General features: G+C 44.4%; 1 protein-coding gene across 1 annotated transcript in view; it reads left to right on the top strand.

The window, feature by feature from the left end:
* Positions 1–26,793, top strand: part of APBA1 (amyloid beta precursor protein binding family A member 1) — a 294,305-nt gene that overhangs the window by 176,409 nt on the left and 91,103 nt on the right. The window contains exon 2 of the mRNA XM_030193850.1: positions 10,566–11,743. Coding sequence (XP_030049710.1) covers positions 10,619–11,743 — 1,125 coding nt within the window. The 5' untranslated portion in view covers positions 10,566–10,618. The remainder of the gene's footprint in view (positions 1–10,565; positions 11,744–26,793) is intronic.

Raw genomic sequence — 26,793 nt, 5'->3', positions numbered from 1 at the left:
TGTGTGTGAAATTCTTGTAATGTCTGAAATAATTGGTATTGCTGAGGAGTGAATTGTTTGGATGGTAATTGCAAGGAAATGACACCAAATAACTTGTTTAGTTGATTTCCTGCTGCTAGAAGTAACACAGCGCCCCCTCCCCCAAACACACCCCTAAAAAGGGAGGAGAAAAAGTTAGAGTACTCCAGTGTCAGGCCATATAGCAGCACTACCCACCTATGGGATCAGTTATTATTATTATTATTAACATTTGTATAGCGCTACCAGACGCACACAGCGCTGAACACCTGACATAGAGAGACAGTCCCTGCTCAATAGAGCTTACAATCTAAAAATAATACAGACAGACAAGACAATTAAGGACAAGGGATGTACTGGGTGAGAAGGAACAAGGGGAGGGCAAACTGAGTAGTGGCTAGGAGCCAAAAGCAGCAGTGAAAAGGTGGGTTTTCAGCATAGATTTGAAAACAGGTAGAGATGGAGCTAGACGTACAGGCTCAGGAAGTTTATTATAGGCATAAGGAGCCACGAGGGAAAAGGAACGAAGCCTGGAGTTAGCGGTGGAGGAGAAGGGGGACGACAAGAGAGATTTGTCCAGTAAGCGGAGTTCACGGGGAGGGATGTAGGGAGAGATGAGAGTGGAAAGGTAATGGGGAGCTGCAGAATGGATGCATTTAAAGGTCAGCAAGAGAAGTTTGAATTGTGTTTATTTTATTTATTTATTGCATTTGTATCCCACATTTTCCCACCTCTTTGCAGGCTCAATGTGGCTTACAATCAGTTGCTCATTGATCCTGGTTGGGGGTTTCTTTTTAGATGGCAAAACCTAGTGGCAATAGAGAAATAAACTGCTGATTGGGATGTTGTACTTGACTCTAAGCAGGAATGTTTGTTTAATAGTGGAACCACCTCAAGCTGCCAATGAACAGTACTTGAGGGATGGGCCCTGTAAGTAGCCTCTGCGATTTTTCTAGTTTGGCAGCTGATTCATCCATCAGCGTTTGAATGTTTGGCTGCAGAATTCCTGGTTGGCATGGAGCTGGGCTGCTGCCCCTGTAAGTAAAGGAAGGAAGGAATGGCATGTTTGTAGCCTCTCTTCATGTACAGCTGTGGTAGAGAGAGAGGAGGGAGGGTAAGAGGAACAGAGGCATTTGGGCAATGAAGAAAAACGTTTATAGTTTGTGAAAATGATATGTGCTAGGAAAATGAGGAAATGCCCTGTACTCTAGACTAATGAAACTGATAACTTCCTGCCCAACTTGTTACGTTGCACTGAAATTATTGTTTTGTTTTTATATCAAAGTGAACTGAATTACCTGGATGCTTGAGATGTGTTGGCCTTGGACCTTGCTCACGTGGCTTTGAAGTAGAGTGATGCACTTTGCACACAAACATATTAAATGTCTCAGTTGTAATTAGTCCAGGCTTATAATATCTGTTCTGTCCTTGAGGTGATGGTTCTATATTGTGTTGTATTGTAACATTTATAACCCGCGCTTTCCCACTTGTCAGCAGGCTCAATGCGGCTTACATACTATAGCTAATTTACAAGATAAAACAAAATGAATAAAACATCTAAACACAGTATATAAAGAGGTGAACAATAAAAAGGATAAGGGAGAAAGGTGATAGAGGTAGGGAACAGGGAGAGGGTGAAAGCTGGGGTAGTGTGTTGTGAGTAAGGAAGAATGTATAATAATGTTTCGAAGAGGGATGAATTATGTGGCAGGGGCAGAAAACACTTTGGCCTGGGTTGAGAATGACTGCTAAATTAAATTCGGATGGGAAATTTTGTATCGTAAATATGATAGTCCTCAAAACAGTGTCTGTAGTTTAGTATTAATGCAGTCCATGCGGTAGGATTTGTGGAAATGACAAATATTGTGCTCATGAAATGCGGTGGCAGTTTCTTGTAGTGCTGCTTCTTTAATAATTGTTTTTCCTCTTATTTATTTATTTGTTACATTTGATTCCCACATTTTCCCACCTATTTGCAGGCTCAATGTGGCTTACATAGTACCGTAAGGCGTTCGCCACCTCCGAAGAAGGTTCACGTGTTATAGACACATTGGGGAAGAGTTATGCAGTGTCTATTACAAGCTGTGACTGGGGTGCAACATTGCCAGCTTTGCTCCATTTTTTTACAGGACAGGTTGATCCAGTTCTCGTTTCTGTCCTATTGCGTGTATGAACTTCTAGTTCTGGTTTTCCTCAGAGGAGGAGGAGGTCTGTGCATCTCTGTTTGTTTTAGGGGCAACTCTGTAACTGGGTGCCCACTTTTTCTTGCCAATTGCATGCATACATGTACTGAACACCACCACTTTTGCGAGTAAGTGTACCCTGGTGCATGTAAGTGACAGCAAAATAGTTAAGTGCTGTTCCGTAAGGGTGCATGTAAGTGGCACAGCGTGTAAATTCACACGGGCGAGGTATGGGTGCTGCTGCCACTTAAAGAATACCGTAACTTACATGCATCCTTCTTACTTGTAGCTGCCAGGTCTATAGCTGGTGTAACTGTGGGCATCCTTCTGACTATGGTCACCGCTTTGTCAAATTGTTTCACAGCCTTGAGATCCTCAGACACTATCACCGCAAGGTCCCTTTCCCGATCCATGTATATCAGCTTCTCGCCCCCTAGCACATACAGTTCCTTTGGATTTTTAGATCAAATTTGAAAATACAGTGATCAGTTATAATGTACCATAGGACATATTCACACTGAAGGTACAATATATGATGTTACAAAGACAGTGTGGCCTGCAGGACAAATTAAACCAGTAGAAAGGCCGACATTCCAGATAGCCTCAGTTCCATTTGTATGCAGTATTCCAAACAAATGCAAAAAATAGATATATATCTATCAGTACATATTCAAAATTTTCAGTATGTAACCAATTTTGAGCAGTATTTTATAATACGAAAGAGTGCAGTTGATCTGTATAAAAAAAATCCCTTCACACTTCTATTCAGAGAGTTAGTATCATGTGAACATAGAAACATAGAAAATGACAGCAGATAAAGGCCCATCCAGTCTCCCCATCCATATCATCCACTATCTCTTCCTCCCCTAAGAGATCCTACATGCCTGTTCCATGCTTTCTTGAACTCAGACACAGTCCCTGTATCCACTACCTCTGAGAGGTCGTTCCGTGCATCTATCACCCTTTCCTTAAAGAAGTATTTCCTTAGATTACCTCTGATTCTGTCCACTTTTAACTTCATTTTATGCCCTTCCTTTCTGTTGAAAGATATGCCTCCTGTGCATTTATGCTGCAGAGATAGTTAAGTGTCTGAATCATATCTCCTCTCTCTTGTCTTTCTTCCAAAGTAATGATTAGTGTAGTGAGTTGAGATCTTGGAGATCTGGGTTCAATTCCCACTGCAGCTCCTTGTGACCCTAGGCAAGTCATTAACCATCCATTGCCCCAGGTACAAATAACCTTAGATTGTGAGCCCATTAAGGACGGAAAAGTACCTGCAAAAAATAGTATATATGTAAACTGCTTTGGCTATATCTACAGAAAGGTAGTATGTATGTAGTAGATGACGGCAGAAGAAGACCTGTACGGTCCATCCAGTCTGCCCAACAAGATAAACTCATATGTGCTACTTTATATGTATACCTGACCTTGATTTGTATCTGCCATTTTCAGGGCACAGACCATAGAAGTCTGCCCAGCACTAGCCCCGCCTCCTAACCACCGGTGCTGTCACCCAATCTCTGCTAAGCTTCTGAGGATCCATTTCTTCTGAACAGGATTCCTGGCTCCATCCCTGGCCGCCTTCAAATCCGGGCTAAAGGCCTACCTGTTTGCTGCTGCTTTTGACTCCTAACTTGTCACTTGCTCGTAACCTTGTCTTACTCTCTTCAATAGTCCCTTTCCCTATGTGTCCTTCTGTCTGTCCGACCCTTATCTCTTATTGGTCCTGTCTGTCCGTCCTGATTTAGATTGTAAGCTCTTTTGAGCAGGGACTGTCTTTTCTTCATGTTCAATTGTGAAGCGCTGCGTACGATTGGTAGGGCTATAGAAATGATTTATAGTAGTAGTAGTTATGTTTATGCCACGCTTTTTTGAATTCCGCTATTGTTTTCATCTCCACCACCTCCCTCGAGTCTGGAATATATATAAACATAGAATCGCTGTATGATCATGTTTCATAACAAGGTGAATAGCTAAAAAATATTCTCATATGTGCATTTACATCTTTTACGCTATAGTGTAACCAAAGGAGGGAGCCAGCTAATCAGAGACTAAAAAAGGGGCATTCCATTCTATATCCAAATTTAAACCTCTGGGAATACAATTTTCCCATCAAAAAATACATTCCTGTTTATGCTGCAATAAACTGCCAGATATCCCCATCTCGAAATATGTCTTTTCTTGATGCTACAGAGTGGGTCGCTTGTTGTCAGTGTTGTTCTAGAGGTGCATTTTTTCCTTCTCTGTTATTTATAGCTGAATAGCGCTTGATTATTCACTGCTTAATCAGTCTCATTGTTTGTCCAGTATACAGTTTCTTACAGGAACATAACACCGCATAGGTTACATCTGATGAAGTACAATCCGCCCTAGGTGTTAATTTGTAGCTGAATCCCCAAACTGGATTAATAAATGGTACCTGGCTACATGATAGATCTCACCATCCTACCTCTCAGGAATACATTCAGACTCTCCCATTCGTATCTTATCCTTCATTATCGAACGGCATCAAGTACAAATCCACGTATGCTACATCCTTCTCTTTCATCAGCATTCAGCTTTGGAACTCTTTGCCAAAAACCATCCCCAACCATCTAACTTTCAGGAAATCTATAAAGACCATGTTATTTGGAAATGCTTATCCCACGGCCTCTGCATGTGTCTCCACTGTTGGATGCGCATCGATCTAGAGATATTTTGGACACATTCCCTTTCCCTCTTCCCTCCTGGTTTTCCTACTCCTTCCATCCATTCCTACACTTCCCCATTCTCTCTTGTAGGTTTTTCTGCTGTATTAGCTTCATTTCACTGCATTGGCGTCTGCCTCTGTGGTGCGCTGTAAGCCACATTGAGCCTGACACTGTTGGGAAACTGTGGGGTACAAATGAGATGATAAATAAATGCTCTTAACTCCATTGTATATGAGCATACAGCAGTACAATTGCCACATGTGAAATGTCCCCAGTCCTCTATGTAGCCAATCTAAAGCAAACGATGTTTAGCATCTAATGCACAAAGGGGTTTTGAGTCCCTTTTACCATAAGCCGTAGCAGCTACCGATAACCCTGTGCACATTTATTACAACGAGCACATTAGTATTAAAATAAGCATTCCAAGCAATGCACAGACCTGAGCACCTACCTTTAATGTGCAAACTTTTATGGCAGGTCTAGACCTGTCCTTATGGGGAGCAGTCCACTTACACTGTATAGTGCAAGCAACAGCTCCCCATAAGGTAGGTGCTCAGTGCATAGTCCCCTACCTTACTTACTTACACTGTCAGGGGCACTTTTACAAAGGCAGGTAGGTGCCTATGTGCGTCCTACGTGGGTCAAATTGGCACTACCGCCCGACTACTGCGTGCCCCAGGCAATAATCCCATTTTTTGGTGCGCGCCCAAAACATGCGGTAGAAAATATTTTCTGTTTTCTACCGCATGGTGCTTATCCGGCGGTAATCAGCAGTTGATGCGCGCTGGACGCTTACCGCTGAGTCAGTGGGTGGCGGTAAGGTCTCAGGCCGAAAATGGACACGCACTAGTTTTCATTTTGCTGCACGTCCATTTTCCATCGCACAGAAAAAAATGCCTTTTTTCCAGGTGCGCTGAGGAAATGGACCAGCGCACATCCAAAATACGCGCCTACACCAGTGCAGGCCACTTTTGGGTACGCCTTAGTAAAAGGGCCCCTTACTTACTTGCTCCCTCAGTCTGTCTCTCTCCTCCTGTGTGTCGGGACCCAGGTGATTACGTTAACGCAATAACTCGAGTCCCGGTACTCAGGAGCAGGAGAGTGACAGACTTGCGGCCCGAGTGAAGGGGAGGGGGTGGCTGCAACTGCCCTGCCCCAGGCCCGGCTCTGTTTCTCAGCAACCCTGATTAGAAATACAGGGAATAGTTACTGTTTCTCAACAGTGTTACAAGGGTGCACCCCCTACATGCTTCTTAAGCAGTGGCTGAGGAAAATAATGCACTCAGATTGACTATTATATTTTAACACTATTATATTTAGAGAAGCCATCCCACGGTGTGACAATGTATTGCATAATTGTCTCTTTTTCTTTTTTTAATTTCAGAAATGTGTTATGAACTTTGTGACTATTCTGCTTATTTTTGAAGGAGAAGGGTGCCCATCTTCCGACACAAATCGGGAGATGGGCGTCCTTCTCCTAAGGTCGCCCAAATTGGCATAATTGAAAGCCGATTTTGGGCATCCTCAACTGCTTTCCGTCGTGGGGACGACCAGAGTTCAAGGGGGTGTGTCGGCAGTGTACAGAAGGCAGGATGGGGCGTGTTAACAGATGGGCGTCCTCGGCCGATAATGGAAAAAAGAAGAACGTCCCTGATGAGCATTTGGCAGACTTTACTTGGTCCATTTTTTTTCACGACCAGGCATCAAAAAGGTGCCCGAACTGACCAGATGACCACCGGAGGGAATCGGGGATGACCTCTCCTGACTTCCCCAGTGGTCACTAACCACCTCCCACCCCGAAAAAAACAACTTCAAAAATGTTTGTCTTTTTTTTTTTTTAGCGTATGTCCTTCGCTATGCCTCCATCGAGTTGAGGACGTCCAAAATGCAGATGTTTCTGTGAGAAGGACATCCATGCCTTTGCTATGCCTCTGACACCCTTTTTATTTATTTAGATTTTGGATCACAAGTAGCAGCAGTGGGATTTGAACCAGCCACCTCTGGTTGGCAAGACCAGTGCTCTAACCACTAGGCCACTCCTCCACTCCACTCCCTTGAAATTTGGCCATCCCTGTGGGGGGGGGGGCAGTATGCAGGTCCCTGGGGGGGGGGGGAGGTATGTGTGTGTCAGCAGAGACATAACAGGCGTGGACGTCCTTCTTTCAGACATTTTGGACGTCCTCAACTGCTCCCCACAGGGATGGCCAAATTTCAAGGGAGTGGAGTAGAGTGGCAGAGTGGCCTAGTGGTTAGAGCACTGGTCTCGCAATCTAGAGGTGGCTGGTTCAAATCCCACTGCTACTACTTATGATCCAAAATCCAAATAAATAAAGGGGGTATCAGAGGCATAGCATGCATGGATGTCCTCACAAACATCCACATTTTGGACGTCCTCAACTGCCCTCCTTAGGAAGGAAATCGTGTGTAAATGAGCTAACAGCGAGCAGCTCATTTGTATGCAATTTCCTTCATGCATGCCCGTTCCTTTCCGGATCGGTAAGGGAAGGGCTTTTTCCATTCAGTTAGTGGGACCAGTGCACTACAAATGCTGGCTCTTCCCATGACCAAATGGCTTGGATTTGGTCATTTCTGAGATGGGCGTCCTCGCTTTCCATTATTGCCGAAAACCAGGGACGACATCTCTAAGGTCGACCTAAATTTCATGATTTGGGCGTCCCTGACCGTATTTCGTTAATATGGGTTGCCCGACCCCTTTATGGGGCCGTCCTTAGAGATGGGTGCCCCTGTTCAATTATCCCCCTCCATGACACCCAGCCTTCAAATGTTATGTTATGAGAGATACTTATATCCTGCTTAATCCTTACAAATAAGTCAGAAACTGACTACAACATCAGGAATTACAAATTGTGCTTATTTAAAAAGAATTCAGTGAATAGATAGGATTTTAAAACTTTCTGAAGACAAAGATAGTTAAAGTTCAAGTGAACAATCTGCAGCAAAGAATTCCAACACTTTACAGAGTAGTAGTGGAACGAATTATCCTGAACAAATTTAGGGGGTCTTTTACTAAAGGTTAGCTCAAGTTATCTGCAGCAAGTCCCATTTTATTCCTGTGGGCCCTGCTGCAGATAACTTGAGCTAATCTTTAGTGAAAGACTCCTTTAATGCATAATCCCTGTACAGATAGAAATGCTAAGTCAATCCTTGTTCCGACTGTAGCTAGTCATACCTACCAACTGAAAAAAGAGAGAAAAAACTCTCTGGAGAATAACCAGAGTTTTATGGATTAAACAACAAACCTTAAAAGCAACTCTGGCCCTTTAAAGGCAGCCAATGTAGCTGTGCCAGCAAAGGTGACACATGATCACATCTAGATTTTCCGTATATCAACTTAGCCACAGTATTATGGATTAACTGCAATTTGCTCATTTAGAGGAAACTCCTAAATACAGAGAAGTACAATAGTTCAATACTGGTAGAAACAACATAGGTTTCTAAAGGGAATTGTCTGGCTTTTGATTGAGGACTGTTTTCTTGATGGAGGGGGTTGAGGACAAGGTTGAAAACGAAGACTTATGACATTGTAGCCTAGTGGGGGTCATCTCTTTGCTGCAAGCCTAAAGAAATGTGAGGAAATGACTCTGTCCCAGGGGCATAGCCAGACAGCAGATTTTGGGTGGGCCTAGTCAAGAACTGGGTGGGCACAAGTGTTCTCCCCCCCCCCCCCCCCCCCCCCCCAATGCGATGAAGCCAGTATCAGCAGCTTAGGAAGCTTAGACTGCTGAAGTGGAAAGCAGTGTTTTCAGCACCATCAGGGGGAGGTCTTCAGCTGGCAAAGCTTGGGATCCCCACTTGCTAGCACTAAGTATGTGCTGCTGTTGGGTGGGCCTGAGCCCTAAGTGGATGGGCCCCAGCCCACCCAGGCCCACCTGTGGCTACGCCACTGCTCTGCCCAAAATAATATGGGTCACATTATCGATTGCTGTGCCAGATTAACCTAGTGGACAAATGAGGTAGCTTATATTGTAGGGTTGCAGTATAAATTGCCTTCATACCTGTACAGACGTTTCCATAGTGTTATGTTGGATATTATATACACAGTTACATTGTGCAGGATCACAAACATCACCATGACTTCTATCTATACATTGGTCAAATTGTCCAGAAAGGGTGATGATTGTAGCACCTGTACAAAACTTTGAGGTCTGATTTTTTGTTGTTGTTGTTTGTTTGTTTGTTTCTGCTTCGGTAGTACAGTTCTGGATAGGATGCAGCCTACTGGCCACTTTCTGTTATACGTTGCCATGTTGGTTGCATGATGTGTGCCTATGTCGATGGAGTTTCCACTGCCACATTCTTTCTTTTATTTGTCTTGATGATATACTGCCTTTCAAGATGTGCTATCAAAGCAGTTTACAGTGGTAAAGCATATTTCTGGTACTGAGAGCAGGACTACTTTGCCAGTGACTCTAGCGAATGCAATTGTGAGATGGTAGAGGAATGGTAGCATGCAGAGGTTCTCAACCCAGTCCTTGGGACACACCCAGTCAGGTTTTCAGGATATCCACAATGAATATGCATGAGATAGATTTGCGTGTAATGGAGGCAGTGCATGCAAATTTATCTCATGCATATCCATTGTGGATATCTTGAAAACCAGACTGGCTTGGTGCAGCGGTGGACTGACCATTTGGGCAACCGGGCAGTGCTCAAGGGCCCAGAGGTAGGGTTACCATATGTCCAGATTTACCCGGACATGTCCTCTTTTTGAGGACATGTCCGGGCAAACGGGCAGACTGGTGGGCGGGCCGGAAATCTGGACAAACGGGCAGATTGCTAGCCTCCCCCTCCCCTTACTTACTACTGCCCTGGTGGTCTAGTGACCTCTTCCGCCTTCAGGGCAGGAAAGAGCCCCCTCTTTCTTGCCTGGAGCACTGTCCTGCATGCATCCTTCCTGTTGCTGAGCTCGGTGCCATTTTGAATCGGCGCCGACATCAGCAACAGGAAGGTTGCATGCAGGGCAACACTCAGGGCAGGAAAGAGGGGGCTCTTTCCTGCCCCGATGAGGTCACTAGACCACCAGGGCAGTAGTAAGGTAAGGGGAGGGGGGAAAACGTGACAGGGGGCGGAGTGAGGGCATGAAAGGGGGCGGGGTGGGGGTGTGTCCTTTTTGGGGGACAAAATATGGTAACCCTACTCTTTCCTGCCCCGAAGAGGTCACTAGACCACCAGGGCAGTAGTAAGGTAAGGGGAGAGGGGTGATGGGGAGGGGGGGTGACAGGGTGTGTGACAGGGGGGAGGGGAAAATGTGACAGGGGGCGGAGCGAGGGCATGAAAGGGGTGGGTGGGGTGTGAAAGGGGGTGGGGCTGGCATGTGGTGGGGGCGGGGCATGTGCCCTCCTTTTGGGGGACAAAATATGGTAAACCTACCCAGAGGCTCCGCATAGTTGCCCACTGCTGCCAGCAGTCCTGCTTGACCACCCTGGTGGTCTAATGGTTTCTTTAGGGGCAGCCAAATGCCTAAAATATTTTTCAGTTAATCTGCTCACTTTCTCACTATATATTTCATAAACTGAATTTTGAAACAAGTAATAGAACAGATTTATTGATATGAAAACAGAAAGGTACATTGTTTAATAGTTGTAGAATCTAGAAGCATTTTCTTCTACCTGTGTATGAACTGCTAGTTACAACGATTTATTTTTTTTCTTAGCTTCAGCCGACAAGATGACACTAGACTAGAGGTCTTGCATTTCAAAACCAGCCATGAACCAGCTGGAGGGATTGGTGGAGGCAGAGGTGAGTGAAGAGCCTTTAAACGGAGAGGTGAATGAGTCTGTCGAAGCTGACCTGGAGCACTCTGAAGCAGAGGAGGAGCAGCAGAGGTATGGGGCGCCTTACCTACAGCACACTACGGAGGAAAGGGAAGGCCGAGATGTGCAGGAGGAAGAGGGGGTTTTGGCCAGGTCTGCCAGTACCGAGAGTGGCTTTCACAATCACACTGATACAGCTGAGGGTGATATCATAGCAGCAGTTGAGAATGGCTATGATGTGGACAGAATCCAGGAAAATGAAGATGAAAGCGCTTATGCAGTGCAGTACAGGCCGGAGTCTGAGGAGTACACAGAAAATGCCGAGGCCGAGCATGCTGAGTCCATTCATAACCCAGCTCTACCCAACCACTTACATTTTCACGGCATTCAGCAGGAGGAAGCTATGAATGTGCCCTACTCAGGTTATGTCTATACACACCACCTGTTCCATCGGGGGGAGGACGAGCAGTATGCAGAGCCTTATGCCGACTATGGACTACAGGAGCATGTGTATGAGGAAATAGGAGATGCATCCGAGCTGGACATCAGTGAGGGCCTCCGGCTCTATGTGCAGGAGAGAGAGGAGGCTGATCACTATCGCAAAGAGGCTCTTGGAGCCCGCCTACACCATTATGATGAGCGTTCCGATGGAGAATCGGACAGCCCGGAGAAAGAGGCAGAGTTTGCGCCCTACCCAAGAATGGACAGTTACGAGCAAGAGGAGGACATTGATCAGATTGTGGCTGAGGTCAAGCAGAGCATGAGCTCCCAGAGTCTAGACAAAGCTGCAGAGGACATGCCAGAGGCAGAGCAAAATTTAGAGGTCACTGGTGAAACGGGGCATGAGAGTAATGGTGGTGCCAAACCCACAGTGGAGACTGTGCAGAGATACAGCAAGGAGAAGAGGGATGCTATCTCACTGGCCATCAAAGACATTAAGGAGGCCATCGAAGAAGTGAAGACCAGGACCATCCGTTCTCCTTACACCCCTGATGAACCAAAAGAGCCAATCTGGGTGATGAGGCAGGACATCAGCCCAACGAGAGACTGTGAAGACCAAAGGCCACTAGATGGAGATGTAAGTATATTTAGTGCTACTGGTTTACTTTCTGTGCATGCTACAATCAAAATTATATGTAACAAATGTTAGGTGGAATGTAGATTGTTGGGGGGGAGGGGGCCTCTTGTTTGTGCAACATCTTATATGAATCCTATTGGCTTTAATCATATGATAGGTTTGACGAAGTAATGGATAGGTCTCTGATAATTACACTGTTCAGTATCAAAGGTGTTTTCAAAGCAGTGTTTAAATTTATTAATAAAGAAATTGTTTTGATTGTGCTGCCTCCATAACCTGAGCAAGCTACGCGATATCTTCACAGGTTAGCATAGAACGGGCAAGCAGCTCTTTAATTCTGCAAATGTACACCTGTACCCTCGAGGTTTAAATTTAGATTCCTCAAATTAGCATTTTTTTTTATGGGCCTCGTTTCAGTGCCTCTTCCACTGTACTATATATGGAACTAAACTGATTGCCGCTTGCTGGGAAAAAAAACTCCCCAAAAGTGGTAAATTGTTCCATGCAGTTTTTCTCTCTTAATGATTTGTTGTTTATTTTCTGCTGCTTTCTTTTGCCATCTACATAATTCCTGTCAGTATAGAACACCGTGCTTTGGTAAAACAAAAGAAAAACAGTTTACTGTGAGGGAAAAAAGGGTGAGTCACTTGAAATGGAAGCATGCATAGCTGCCACCTGAAGAGATTTTATGGCTGGTTCTAAGGTATTTGTAAATGTACCTGGTGGGTGTGATTACAGTTTTGGCATTTGGCCAGCCATCTGGATTATCCGTGCACTCAGCAGTAAAAAATGATTCATATGCTCGACACCTGTGACCTAAGCACCAGCCTCTGCTACTTCAGGTTTCCTCATCTTAAGCACTTTTAGGACAGTGGGGCACAGATAGCGCCTGCCTGAGACATCTATCCGATGACTGGTCTTTGATTCATGACATATACTGCCGGATTCTGTATAGCACGCCTAGCATTCCGCATCGAAATCTAAGCATATTCCATAACAATGTGCCTAAGTTAATTGGCTTAACAAGCTAATCAGTGTTGATAACAGCACCTAACAAGCAATAATGAGCACTAATTAGCGATAATTAAAATTTATGCACACAACTTGCTAAGTGTATTCTGTAATGAACTGCTCTTAAATTCTAATGTGCGCAGTTCAAAAAGGGCATGGCCATGGGTGTGGAAATGGGCGTTTCGTGGGCGTTCCAAAATGTACGCATCTAGTTATAGAATATGGCCCAGTGTGTAAATCTACGTGCAAGGATTTACGCTATGTTTTCGTTTGTGTAAATGGAGGTGCATAGTTTTAGTCGCTGGGATATCAACTAAGTATATTCTATATACCACCCCTAAGTCTAGGTGCCACTTTAGAATACGCTTAGCCGGAGATGTTTACCGTGTGAATTTTTTAGGCGCCTTATATAGAATCTGGCCCTTAATGTTACGGTAGGTCCTAATAAGCTCGGTATTCAGAATAGTCGTAATGAATATTAATCAGATGTATTTTGTGCACCTTAGTCCTAGAACCAAGCTAATCTTAGTTATTCTGAAAACTAGTCCTGTTTGCGGCCCTCAGAGGCTGGAGTTGCAATTACTTTGTTGTAGGTGACTGTCACTGGCCATTTAAAGCAGGAACCATGCAGTTAGATTCTAACAACTGTTCCAGTTTTTTTTATTTTGTTATCTTTGTTTAGTAAGAATTGCACCAGTGTCAAAAACATAATTTTAGGCATTTCGTAGCAGAAACACTCTGTTGATTGCCTAATCTAGCGCTCAATAGTCTCTGCATTAACTGTTGAGGGTGTTTCTGGCATCTTCCTATACAGTTAAGAAATGTCTTTACTGTGTATTAACTGCATGGTGTTATCTGCAATGCAGTTAACTACAGCTATTCAGGTGGAAGTAACCATGCTGCATTAGGTGCTGTGTTTATTGTAATTAATATGTGGTTTCTAATATGTTTATTCCACACTTGATATACTGCTTTTTTGTAAATACACTTGAGGCGGTTTACATATACTATTTTTTCCCAGATGGGCTCACAATCTAATGTTATTTGTATCTAGGGCAATGGAGGGTTAAATGACTTGCCCAGGGTCACATGGAGCTGCAGTGGGAATTGAACCCAGTTCCCCAGGATCTCAACCCACTACACTAACCGTCTCTGCAGTAACTGTAAAGCATAGCCCCTCCCTCCTTCATTTGACACCCTATTGTCTACCTCATTCTGTATTAGCCGTTAATGCAGAAATTAGTGTGTGTTAACTGCCACATTAACAGTTAGTATGTAGACCTTTTGCTTTTTATCTGTGCCCTCCGATGCTCCTGGAATTGTACATTTTCAGCAGTTGTGCACCAGAATAAAATGTAATGTTGTTACTTCCCTGGACTTAGGGAGAAATAGGTGCAAATGGGTGGGAAAATGTGGGATACAAATGCAACAAAAAAATAAATAAATGAGAACACATATTTATTTATTTATTTAGATTTTGCTCACACCTTTTTCAGTGGTAGCTCAAGGTGAGTTACATTTAGGTACACTGGGAATTTCCAGGCACCTCTGGATTTCACGGCTGGTGCTCTAACCACTAGGCTACTCCTCTACCGTTATTGACATGTTACTGATGTCAAATTTATATTGAAAGTTAAGATAATGTCTTGAAAATGTAAAACAATTCCATTTTGCTATATAGTTACGTTTCTGTAGTGCGCGTGAATGTATCCTGAATCAAATTCCTCCTGGTTTCCATTCTTTTTCCACAAACCTTAACCTGGAATTAAGGTTGAGTATTCAGCAGGAGTATAGATAGAAATAAATCAAAACATATAAAAGAAAATAAGATGATACCTTTTTTTATTGGACTAACTTAATACATCTTTTGATTAGCTTTTGAAGGTAACCCTTCTTTTACAGATCGGATATAAGCAAATGTTGACAAATATCAGAATATATAAGTGAAACACAAAAGCATTCCAATGAAAGTCTGACAGGAAGAGGGAGGGGTAGGTTTAGGTGAGAAACCAGGGAGAGCTGGGTGGATGAGAGTCAGTGAGAGATGGATGGTAGATAAGAGGGTGACAGAGCAGTAGAATTTTATGGTTTATAATGGGCTAGAAAACCCAGATTTTTGTTGAGTCCTGTCTGGTGGGTGTCAAAATATTTCATAATTTTGATTTCAAAGATCTTACAGAGGTGGCATTCTGGTTGACAGAGGAATCCTATCCTATATAATAAAAAGCACCTCCAACATTCTGAAGCTGACTCTGGCACTGTGGCAGTGTAGGGTTCGTAAGTCTGTAGTTCAGCGTTTCATTGGCTCTCACTGTCAACGAAGAACCAATCAGACAGAACGGAACTTGAAGGAGGGAAGTGGAGTGGATTGAATCTCTAACAAACAATCATATACAGGGAGGTATGAACATCAGTGGAGGCAAGTGCATAGAACGGAAGGGAAGACAAACATTTAATCACTTTGTCACTCACACACATCACACACATACACACACACACACACACAATCACTCTGTGTATCTCTCTCTTACACTGTCTGTAAAACACACTGTCACTCTCAGTCTCTCACATGGGCAACTGTATGTTGCATTCTCACGAGTAAGGAGCTCTTCTGATGTGATTGTTAAACTGATTGAAGGGCCTGAACAAGGAAAACGTTTACCACATTGTAACACAGTTTACACAAAAACTATTGTATATAAAGAAATCTTACACATGTAAACAACAATTATATTCAGAATACAACCGTGGAAACATTAATGGCAGGAACTCATTACATTGCTAGCGCCCGTTTCATTGCGTTAAGAAACGGGCCTTTTTTTTACTAGTGTTTAATATTGTATCTATGTAAATTGAGCCTCGTCTTTAGCATCTGGCTTGTTTCTCCAATATAGCACCCTTCTTCACACTTTTGCATTGAATGATATATACCGCATTTGAGAATGAGCATGTATATATATGATCCCTTTATGCTGAATGTTTTTCCCATGTGAGTGATTGGAGGATCCTGCGAGATGAGTTGGTACAGTTTGCAGCTAGGCATATTGCAGGGACGTGTGCCATTCTCTTCTTTTTGAGCTTGTATTGGGAGTTTGCTTTTCACTAATTTCTGTTTCAAATTAGGTGGCTGTCGGAAGGTCAGCACTGGTGGGACTGGGAATATCTCTTTCAGTAATTCATCCTCCTGGAGTAGTGACTGTAGATCTTTTATGATTCTTCTCAATTTTTCTGACTCTGAATTGTATGTCACTATAAGAGGGATTCTGTCAGTGGCTTTCTTCTCTTTGTACTGCAGTAGGTTTTCTCTAGGTATTTTAATGGAAGAAGCAATGTTCTTGGAGATTATTTTGGGGTTGTAGCCTTTTTGTTTGAAGGAATCAGTTAGGATTTTGAGGTGTTTATCTCTGTCTCTTGTGTCAGAGCAGATACGGTAGTATCTTGTGGCTTGGCTTTATATAATGGATTTTTTGTATGTGAAGGCTGGAAGCTGGAGTTGTGGAGATAGCTGTATCTGTCTGTAGGTTTCCTGTATATCAGTTTGTATATAGCCATTGCTGATGGAAACTGTGGTGTCTAGAAAGTTGAGTAGTCAATTTTCAAGTTGATTGTAGGATGGTATGTATTGAAGGAACTGTAAAATTCTTTGAGGGTCTCTTCTCCCTCAGTCAAATCATGAAAATGTCATCAATATACCAGTAGTATTTTAAGGGTTTAGTTTGATATGTATTCAGAAACGTCTCTTCCAGTTCTGCCATGAAGAAGTTTGCATATTGGGATGCTGGTGCCCACAGCAGTGCCCATGATTTGCAGATGTATATCATTGTTAAAACAGAGATCTGTGAGTTAGAATGAATTTGATTAATTTTGTAATGGTTCCTGGTATTGGTGGTCCAAGGTGGATGTTTTTAGGCATTTATCACATGCAGCTGTCGGCATTCATTGTCCAGTTATGGTCCCGGGTCCAGTTCGTAGAGGCATGTGTGACTTTTTTTTTTTGGTGCATTCTTCGTTTTTTTAAAATCGTTAGGGACTTTAACGATTTTGATTTTTTTACGTTTGGTTGCTGCATCTGCCTCTTAGTACAGATAAATATTACAATGCTGTATCTGTGTGTGTGTGTTTAGATGGGAATCAATGAGAGAAAGGTAAGGATAGGGTGTTCAGAGGAAAAAAGAGAGAGAGCCTTGGGGTAGGGCTGAAGGAGAAGAGGGGAGTAGAGCCAGGTGCTCTGGTGGCTAAAGATGGGGGTGTGTAGAGAAAGGAAGAGAAGCCCGCGCAGAGCCATGTGCTCTGCCTTATATATCTAACAAGAACAGAGAGGGATCAAATAACTTCTTTCCTTCCCAGCCTTTGTTATCAGCTATTTCCTTTGCAACCTCCAGTTTAATTTCCTGATGTAAGGAAGGTGAGCACTTTCACAGGTTTTAATCTTTGAAGTCCCTAGTTTTGGAGCCTATCTGTCTGGCTTTCATTGTTCTCAGAGAGCCCTGGTCCCAGATGCCCAGAGAGGACAAAGGTGTGTTAATTAGGGGTACTTGAGAAACAAAGGGCTAGCAGGCAGCTGGGCAATATTTGGTCCATCTGCCATCCTCAGGGATTCCTGAGGGAAGGGGAGTTATCAGAAGCTGGTTTCATATTAATCTAAGTATCTCCAGCAATCCTGACATCTCAGCAGCCCTGACAACAGCTATGCCATCTGTATAGGGAATGTCACTGTGTAGTGCTTCTACATCCATTCTGAACAGAAGAGTATCCGGTGGTAGCTGCTTGATGTTTTTTAGTTTGTTCAGAAAGTCTGTGGTGTCTTGTATGAAGCTGTTTGTCTCGTGCACAAATGGTTTAAGAATCCTCTCTATAAGTCCAGATATTTCCTCTGTAAGTGTGCCAATATCTGACATGATTGGTCTGCCAGGGTTTCCAGGTTTATGGATTTTAGGTAGCATGTAGAATGTGCCCACAGAAGGATGGTTTGGAATGAGTTTTTTTTAGATGTGGCTGTACTTGCTTTGGAAGTGTTTTGACAATGTTTTTCAGCTGTTTTGTATAATCCTGTGTGGGCTCCTCATTTAGTTTCCTGTAGTATGTGTTGTTTGAGAGCTGTCAGTGCCCTTCTTCAATGTATCTTTGTGTGTCCATAATCACTACAGAGCCTTCTTTGTCTGCAGGTTTGATGGCAATGTTTTGGTTATTCTGTAGCTTTTTTTATGGCAGCTCTTTCTGTGGAGACAGGTTGTACAGAATTTTCTTTTGTTTGTTGAACAGTTGTGATTTCACCCATAGGGTATATTAAAAAACGTCTCTTCCAGTTCTGCCATGAAGAGGTTAGCATATTGGGGTGCCATTCTGGTGCCCACAGCAGTGCCCATGATTTTCAGATAGATATCATTGTTAAAACAGAAATAGTTGTGAGTTAGAATGAATTTGATTAATTTTGTAATGGTTTCTGGTGGGTAGAGCCTACAGGACGACAATAGCACCAGCAAGCCAAAAACGTGATATTAATGAAGAGCTAGCAAGATGAACAACCCAGTGTATGTCCCGGCATAGTGGTAGGCATCCCAGACCTTACGAAAGGCCAATAACCTCCCAGAGCACATATCAATCAGTTTAGAGAGAAGATAAACATAGTCCAGCTTGCGATGAACAGTCGTTAGGGAGGGTGCCTGAAGATCCTTCCAAGCTGATGCCTGAGCTAATTTACAGGTTTGAAGTGTAGAAGACATGTCTCTGCTCACAAAGGGTAATTCACTTGGATGACTTGTTGGAGCACAGTGAAACCCGTCTTCCAGAAAGATTGCACCTTGGGACAAGTCCACCACATATGATACATATCACCCAAGGTGCCACAAAACCACCAACATTGTCCATCACCGTGGTTAAACACTAAGCAGTCTTTGTTAGGTATAGTACCACCAACAGAGAATCTTATATCCATTTTCTATCATATGACTAGCTATGGAGACCTTAAGGAGATGATTGAAGATCTTCTCCCATTGCTGCATTTCAAAGCAGGAGCATAGCCAGACACCCAATTTTGGTTGGGCCTGGGCCCAAGATGGGTGGGCAAAAGAACCTCACCCTGTCCCACAAGTGATTTGGTCTCTCCCTCTCTCACCTGCATGCCATATGGTCTCTCAAACATCCCCCCTCTCCCGCATACCTTTTACATAGCAGATTTTCACCGGCAGCAAGCAGCAACTAATACACACTGATCACATTGGCCCCACAGCCTTCCCACTGATGCAACTTCCTGTTTCCTTATAGGTGGGAATATGTCTGATGGAAGGCTGTGGGGCCGGTGCGAGCAGTATGTATCAGCCGCTGCTTGCTTCAGGCAAAGGTCTGCTATTTACAAGGTATGCAGGAGAGACAGTTGTTGGGAGTCTTCAGCTGGTGGGGCTTGGGAATCCCTGCCAGCCACATCATAGGTGTGCTGCTACTGAGTGGGCCTAGGCCCACCCGGGCCCACCCTTGGCTACGCCACTGTTTCAAAGGACAATGCCAAATCAATCTCTTATTGCTTAATATAGTATGTAATCGGTGTGTGAAATGAGAGAAGAGCTAGATACAGCCTAGAAATGCAGCCCCTACCCTTTCCCCCCCCCCCCCCCCCCATTACCCATTCTAAGAGCATTTCCTCCAAACCTAGTTGGTCCTGCGCCCTACTAAATAGAAACTCTCATATCTAGTTGTATTGAAAGATATGAGAGCCAGGGAGTCTATATGCTTCCTGCAGTTCTGAGTATGGCAATATCTCCATTTCCTCCCAAATTTGGCCCAGGATGTGAAGCCCCATGTTGTCAAGTGTTGAAAGCTAACATCACAGATACCAGGAACAAATCCGGAAGTATAAGTTTACTGTTCGTAAAAAATACTTCCTACCTGGAAAAAATTGTTCATGAATTCAGTACCAGGTAAAAAGAATATTACCCAGCCCCAATAGAGCCTGTTTGACTATGTGATAAAGAGAGCACTGAAGAAGCCAAGGGATCGCCCAGAGTGGAGTAGAACCTAGGCACAGCTGTTTCTATCATACCCAAAGCTTAGAGGAACTGCATAGCCATTCAGCGAGAATATGGAGTTGGGATGTTTGATAGTATAATACAAAATTGGGAACCAACATCCCTCTCTGCCTTTTTGGTTGATAAAGGACTGCTCTGCTTGCTCTTGGGGGGGGGGGGGGGGGGCGCCATTGCCAAATACAGGTGGAAACCTTTCACTGCAGAGTGTCAAAAAATTGTTGCAGTATGGGCACTGGCAGAGCCATAAATAAATAAAGCAATTTTGGTAAGACCATCATTTTCAAGGCCTGAACCCTGCCCATCCATGACAGATTGAGACCCTCCCACCTATCCAACTCTGTACAGAGCTCAGCCACTTTAGAGGGAAAATTAGCTTTAAAGAGATCCTCCAGGGTAGATGTTATGTTAACTCCTAAATACTGGATAAGATGGGAGGCCCAGCTATAGGGAAACTGTTGTCACAACTGACGTTCCTCCGCAGGAACTATAGTTACATTTAAAATCTCAGGTTTGGACATATTCACTTGAAAGCCTGAGACTCTCCCATATGCTTTCAATATTGCATCTATCTGGGATAAAGAGGAGTCTGGCTTAGTAATGACCCCAGAGAATGACCCCAGAGAATACCAGCTACCCCCTCTCGAATGCCAGTGCATATTTGGCTGAAACTGAAGCTGTGCTATGCAGTCAACTTCCCACACTCCCTCCCCCCACAAAAGGAAATCCTCCCCTACTGGATTCACATGTAGGCCACCCCTCCCCCCAGGCCTACCATTTTGTTGTTGGTCTAGAGTGGATAGGAGCAAACCTCAATCGCTCTTATCCATGTCAGCTTTGCTGTCAGAATGGCTGCCGGGACCTCCAGTGGCAGTCTTGTGAAACTGCTGCTGGGCGTTCCGGCAGCCATTTTGAGATTGCTTGCTCCTGCCCTCTTTAGACCACCAATGATACGGTAAGCCTGAGGGGTGGGCGGCCTATGTTTGGTTCCAAGGAGGGCCTCCTTGTGTCGGGAGGAAGGGAGTGGGGGCTGTGGGCTACACAAAATCACAGTTTGTATTTGGATGCCATTGTGAATACGTCTTTTAAAATAATAGCCTATTGTTAAGCAGCCTTCAAAACCTTCATAAATCAAATGTTAGGTAAATGCAGGGCTTTTTTGAGGGGGTACTTGGGGGTACTGACAGGGCCGGTCCAACCCAGTAAGCGAGGTAAGCATGGCAGGAGGGCGCCGACCTCTGGAGGGCGCCGCCGCGCATTGTTTACCCTCGCTTCTTACCTCCGCTCCTGGACCCCAACAGCAGCCCTGCCTTTGGTTTCCTGCTCCGGTACCTGCGCCGCCCTGGGGGATTTAAATCTTGTATTTAAATTTACCTCCGACATCGCAGCAGCTGCGCAGCGTCAGTGAAAGCGCTGCTGCCCGACATCTCTAGCTTTCCCTTCGCTCGCCTTGTTCGTTCCCTCAGTGTCCCGCCTTCTTCTGACATCATTTCCTTGCGAGGGTGGGACACTGAGAGGGAACGAACGAGCGAAGGGAAGACTGGGAGACATCAGCAGCAGCACTTTCACTGATGCTGCACAGCTGCTGCGACGTTGGAGGTAAATTTAAACACAAGATTTAAACCAGAGAAGCGGGTGGGCAGGTGGACATGGGAGCGGGAGGGCAGGGGAGAAAGGAGCATTGATCGATGGACATGGATGGGAGGGTAGGGCCCAGGGAGAGAGGAGAAATTGCTGGACATGGAGGGGAGGGGAGGGAGGAGAATTGCTGGATATGGATGGATGGAGGAGGGAAGGGGAGAGAGGAGCATCGATGGACATGGATGGGAGGGCAGGGCCCAGGGAGAGAGGAGAAATTGCTGGACATGGAGGGGAGAGCAGGGGAGAGAGAGGAGAATTGCTGGATATGGATGGATGGAGGGGGGCAGCCGGGGAGAGGAGAATTGCTGGATATGGGTGGATAGATGGATGGAGGGCAGGGGAGTTGCTGGACATGGATGGAGGGGAGGGAAGACAGGAAGGAGATGCACATGGATGGAGGGGAGAGAGAAGAAATTCTGGACATGGATGGAGGGGAAGGAAGACAGAGGAAGGAGATGCACATGGATGGAGGGGAAGGGAGAGAGAAGAAATGCTGGACATGGATGGAGGGGAGGGAAGAGAGAGAGAGGAAGGAGATGAGATGAGGGGAAATGAAGAGAGGAGAAAAACTGCACATGGATGGAGAAAATAGGCAGAAGCTAGATCCACTGGACAGTCAAGTCTGCAGAGGGCCCAGCTTTTACTTATGGATATAGAGCAAGAAATGAAGAAGAAAGGAAGAAAGTAAATAAATAAATGGAAAGGAAGCCCTGGAAATGGAGTTAAGAGGACAGATAGCAGCAGAATCAGATACTGGACCAGCATGATCAGAAAAACAAAGTCACCAGACAACAAAGGTAGAAAGAAATCATTTTATTTTCATTATAGTGTTTGTAATATGTCCACTTTGAGAATTTACATCTGCTATCTTATTTTGCAATGTATAGCAATGTGCTTCTTTCTGTTTTTCTGGTATTGTGCTGCATGCAGATTCTAACTTCTTAGGATTTCAGGTTAATTTTTGAAGAATTTGAAGAGGGGCTATCTCTGTTCTGCATGTGTGATTGCAAGGTCAAGTGTCTGAATAGGGATCTGTTTGTTAGATTCAGAGATTTTGCTAACACATTGTTTTTCAGAGTTGGCAAGACTGTCTGTTCTCATAATTCATGGTCTGTATGCTAATTTGGTTTGTGTCATTTTGAGTATAATAGAGCTGTAACAGCTTACAGAAATTATTTATATTGAAAACAAAAAAAACACGTTATTTTTCTTCTGTACTGGTGTAATATTTTCAATGATGCCATGGCTAGTAAAAGGGGTGTGACTGCTGAAGGGGCAGAGCCATAGTGATCCCGCCCCTGGATGGGTAGGGGCGCCGACTAATAGGCTGTAGGAGGGCGCCAGAAACCCTAGGACCAGCCCTGGGTACTGAATACCAGCACCTTTTCCATTGTCTGCTAAAATTGACCCATGGATGCCAAGTTTTAATGAAAGAGCTCAGGCTCTAAACATCAATTCTGCCTTGTCATAGGTTCTGTGACTGGTTGCAGGGGACCTGGCTGTTGTGGGGTGGATCCCTCAGTGATCACCCCACCCGTGAAGGGTGCCTAGCATTTGAGTACCGGCACCTTTTTTGCTAGAAAAGATGCACTGGGTAAATGTTAGGGATAAGCAGGCATTTAAAATGAATATAATTTGTGGTTAAGAATGTGCACTTTTCTAAAAGAGGGTGCACTCTGTGCACATAGTGTGCACTCTTTTGCAAGGGGTGCGCATGCACAAACTAGTATGTATGTATGAACCATCACATATGTATGCCCTCTCGGGAAACAGTGCTCACTGTCCCCTGGATTCACTATCCCCTGAATTCTGGTCGTATTCTGGATTTGCACACACAACTTAATTGGTTAACAAGCCAATCAGTGCCGATAATCGCCAATTAAGCAATTATTGACACTAATTGGCATTAATTAGAATTTACATGCACAACTGTTAATGTGATGCGTGTAAATTCTAAGTCACATAGTTGAAAGGGTTGTGGGCATTTCTAAAATTTATACACACTGTTGTAGAATACACCCGGCCCGAGCCTAATTTAGGTGTCAGCATTTACATCAAGTTTTACTTGGCATAACTGCCTGCGACTAAATTTAGTTATGGACGGGTGCTCAGCATATTCTATAAACCACATGGAAATTTAGGGGTATTCTATAAAGTATGCCTAAATTTAGATGTACTTTATAGAATACACCTAGGCATATTTTTGTTTCCACGACAATTTTTATGCGTTATATTTAGAATCTAGTCCTATGAGGTTAATTCTATATATGGTGCCAAAAAATCAGCACTGAAAAAAATTGAGCACTATTCTATAAACCTTGCCTAATGATTGGCACAGTTTTTAGAATACTCATAGTGTCCGTTCCTGTGACTAAAATTTAGGTGTGTCTATTTACGTCAACTAAAACCTGGTATAAATGCCCGCACCAAACTTAGGCACAAATCGAGCATATTCTATAACAGTGTGTGTAATTTTTAGGAACACCCTGTGTCCCTCCTATGGCCACACCCCCTTTTGAGATTTGCATATTAGTATTTACATGCACCACTTAACAGAATACGCTTAGAAAGTTGCACATATAAATTCTAATTAGTGCCGATAATTGCTCATTAGTTGCCAATTGGCATGTTAACCGATTAAGTTGTGCATGCAGTTTGGCCGCACTGCCAAATTTTCACACAAATGTAGGCACCATATATAGAATCTGGGAGTATGTGCAGAGTGCTCTATCATTAAGAAAAGTTTGCTCTATGTGTGCAACTTATAACATTATTCATTTGCCAACAGAAAAAAAAATGAACATCAACACATACTTCCTTGTCATCAAGCAGATGAAGCCATTACGTATGGGTTGTGTCCATCAACCAGCAGGGGGAGATAGAGAGCACTCAACTTTTCATAGTGCCTCATGGACTCATACTCTGTTTGTGCCCTTTTAAAATTCCCTGTAGCTCCCTTGCTACTCCATTCGGGTAAAGTGTCCAAATGGTCGGGGTTTTCCGACCCATCATCTTCCTCCTGCTCCAGATCTCCATCTACAACATCTCCTAAATTGAGAGAGCACTGCAGTTTCTCTAACCGTTGCTTGTGGCGGAGTTTAGATATCTTTGGGTTTTCAATATATAAATCAGAGTTCTCCAGTGGGAAGATCTCAGGAAAAAGGCTCCACCTCCTTCTTTGGGCCATTGATCAGCTGGGCCCAGATGGTGCTGAAATTAGGGAAATCCCAGCACAAAACCACTGGGTAAGGCAGCCAAGGCAAGACTGCTACCTCCAGATGAGCTTTCCCCACAGGTGTTTCACAGGACACTTGAGGCCCCACAGGTGTTTCACAGGACACTTGAGGCCCCACAGGTGTTTCACAGGATACTTGAGGCCCCACAGGTGTTTCACAGGGCACTTGAGATGTCGGATACTGTCTTTCAGTTCGCTCGTAGCTCTGTTGTAGACAGTTGAGTACCTCTCTCTGGCAAGTCTTAACTTCTAGAGTCCACTAGTGCTTGATATGAGTGTCCTTGTAGCTCCACTTGTAGAACATAATTTCTATTCCCGGGATGGGCAGCTTCCACAAAATTGCAGTCATGAGTGGCTATCAAATTCATATCCATAGCATCTTCTGCTATATCTTGGCAGTCTCTTGCTATATGACCTCTTCCCCCACACCTGAAACAAGTGGGGGAGTATGGTTCCTGTGACCAGGGTAAAGGGCCATGATATGTTTATGGGGATGAAGGCTTCCATCGCTCCAACTGGGCTGCTGCCACACCCACTGCTTCATAGGCAGTGGTAATCCTTCAAGTAACTGCTCCAGGAGGACAACTCATGCGATATCTGGGCCAGTCATTTCTTCCGGTTGCAGCCATCTCCAGGCAACCTTCTTGAGTCGGTAGAAGAAACTCTGGGGGGGGTTTCTTTAACTTGTAGGGAACCCTTCAAAACTGCTGCCGATAACATAGGCCTCTGGGGTTCAGCCCGACCTCTCCAAGATGGCTGCTTTTACCTCTACTTAGGTTGCCATTCCAGCAGGATTAACATCTTGGAATGCTGTCTGGCTGCTACCAGTCAGTAAATTCCCCAGATATGCTCTCCATGACGCCTCTGGCCAACCAGCAAAGCAGGCAGTTCTGTCAAATTTTGTCAAGAAATAGTCCAGGCCATCTTCCGGCACCATTTTCTTTAATACTCTGGAAGGGTCGCTGGCAGGCTAGGTGCCTGGGCAACTACCCTTGCTTGGGCCTGACAGGTCTGTTGTAGCTCTTCAAGCTTCTGCAACACTTGCTGCGGCACCGGTTGCCACTGTTCAAGATGCGCCTGCATAAACTGCTGTTGTTGCTGTTCGCCCTCCACCAAGACCTGGATTAGCTTCTCTATGTTTTTACTGTTAATGGCGGACCGCGCAGTACACCAGTAAACAAAATAAAAGCCTGCCTGTCCGGCACTAGCTATACGTTTCCCCCCTAACTAGGGCAGGGCTACCCACTGTTGCCCAATGTCCTAGCATAGGATTGTTAATAGGCCCAGTGCCCTGGAGTTCATGGATCTGGCTTCCTTGGGCAGAATAAGCTCAGAATCCCACCACTACCACAACATGTGACACCCTGAGTGAGGGGCAAGGGTTGGCCCGAGGAATTACATATCTGGAGGTCATGGATCTGGCTTCCTCGGGCAGAATAAGCTCAGAATCCCTCCACTACCACAACATGTGACACCCCAAGCAAGGGGCAAAGGTGGGCCTGTGGAATTACACAGCTGGACAAGGGATATAAGTGAAAACAAGTGATTTACTTAGTTTAATCCTGAGGCCTGTTACATCACAGGACCTGGAACAAAGAACAGAACACCTCTATAGTTGAATAAGTAGTCTTAAGCAGGCCTCAGGCTAGCAAGGATCAAACACAGGCTGTGGCTGGTAGGGCAGCCCTGCTCTAAACAGCCTGGGAGACATTCTTGGTTCTTCTCTGATTACTAGGATCTGACTCCATTCAGACCTCGGAGCAAGGCTTGTCAATCTCAAACAACAAGCAAAAGTGGCTTAACTCAGCCAGGTCACAATTCTTAATCATAGGTGGTGGCATACATTGGTGCTTTGATTCCTTCTTCTTTCTGGGCCTCCTTAACCTCAGTCAGGCCCTGTCATATATACTTCCTGGTTTTGGCTTCACCCCTCCTCCCAGCTGACTTCCTCAGGCGGAACTAGTGTTCTTAAGGTGGCTCAGGCTGTCTATGGGACTATTCTTAAGGGTGAGGGGCAGAGTTCTATAAACCCCTTCACATATACCAAATGAATCCATCTGCCAATTGAACAGCTTCAGAATTTAAAATTGTAGACTCTATCCTCAGAGCTGCTAAGGGGTCCCACCCACTCTACATGGCTCTGC

This window comes from Microcaecilia unicolor, chromosome 2 (assembly GCF_901765095.1).
Source record: "Microcaecilia unicolor chromosome 2, aMicUni1.1, whole genome shotgun sequence".
Lineage (NCBI taxonomy): Eukaryota > Metazoa > Chordata > Amphibia > Gymnophiona > Siphonopidae > Microcaecilia > Microcaecilia unicolor.
This window is presented reverse-complemented; position numbering and strand designations above follow the sequence as displayed.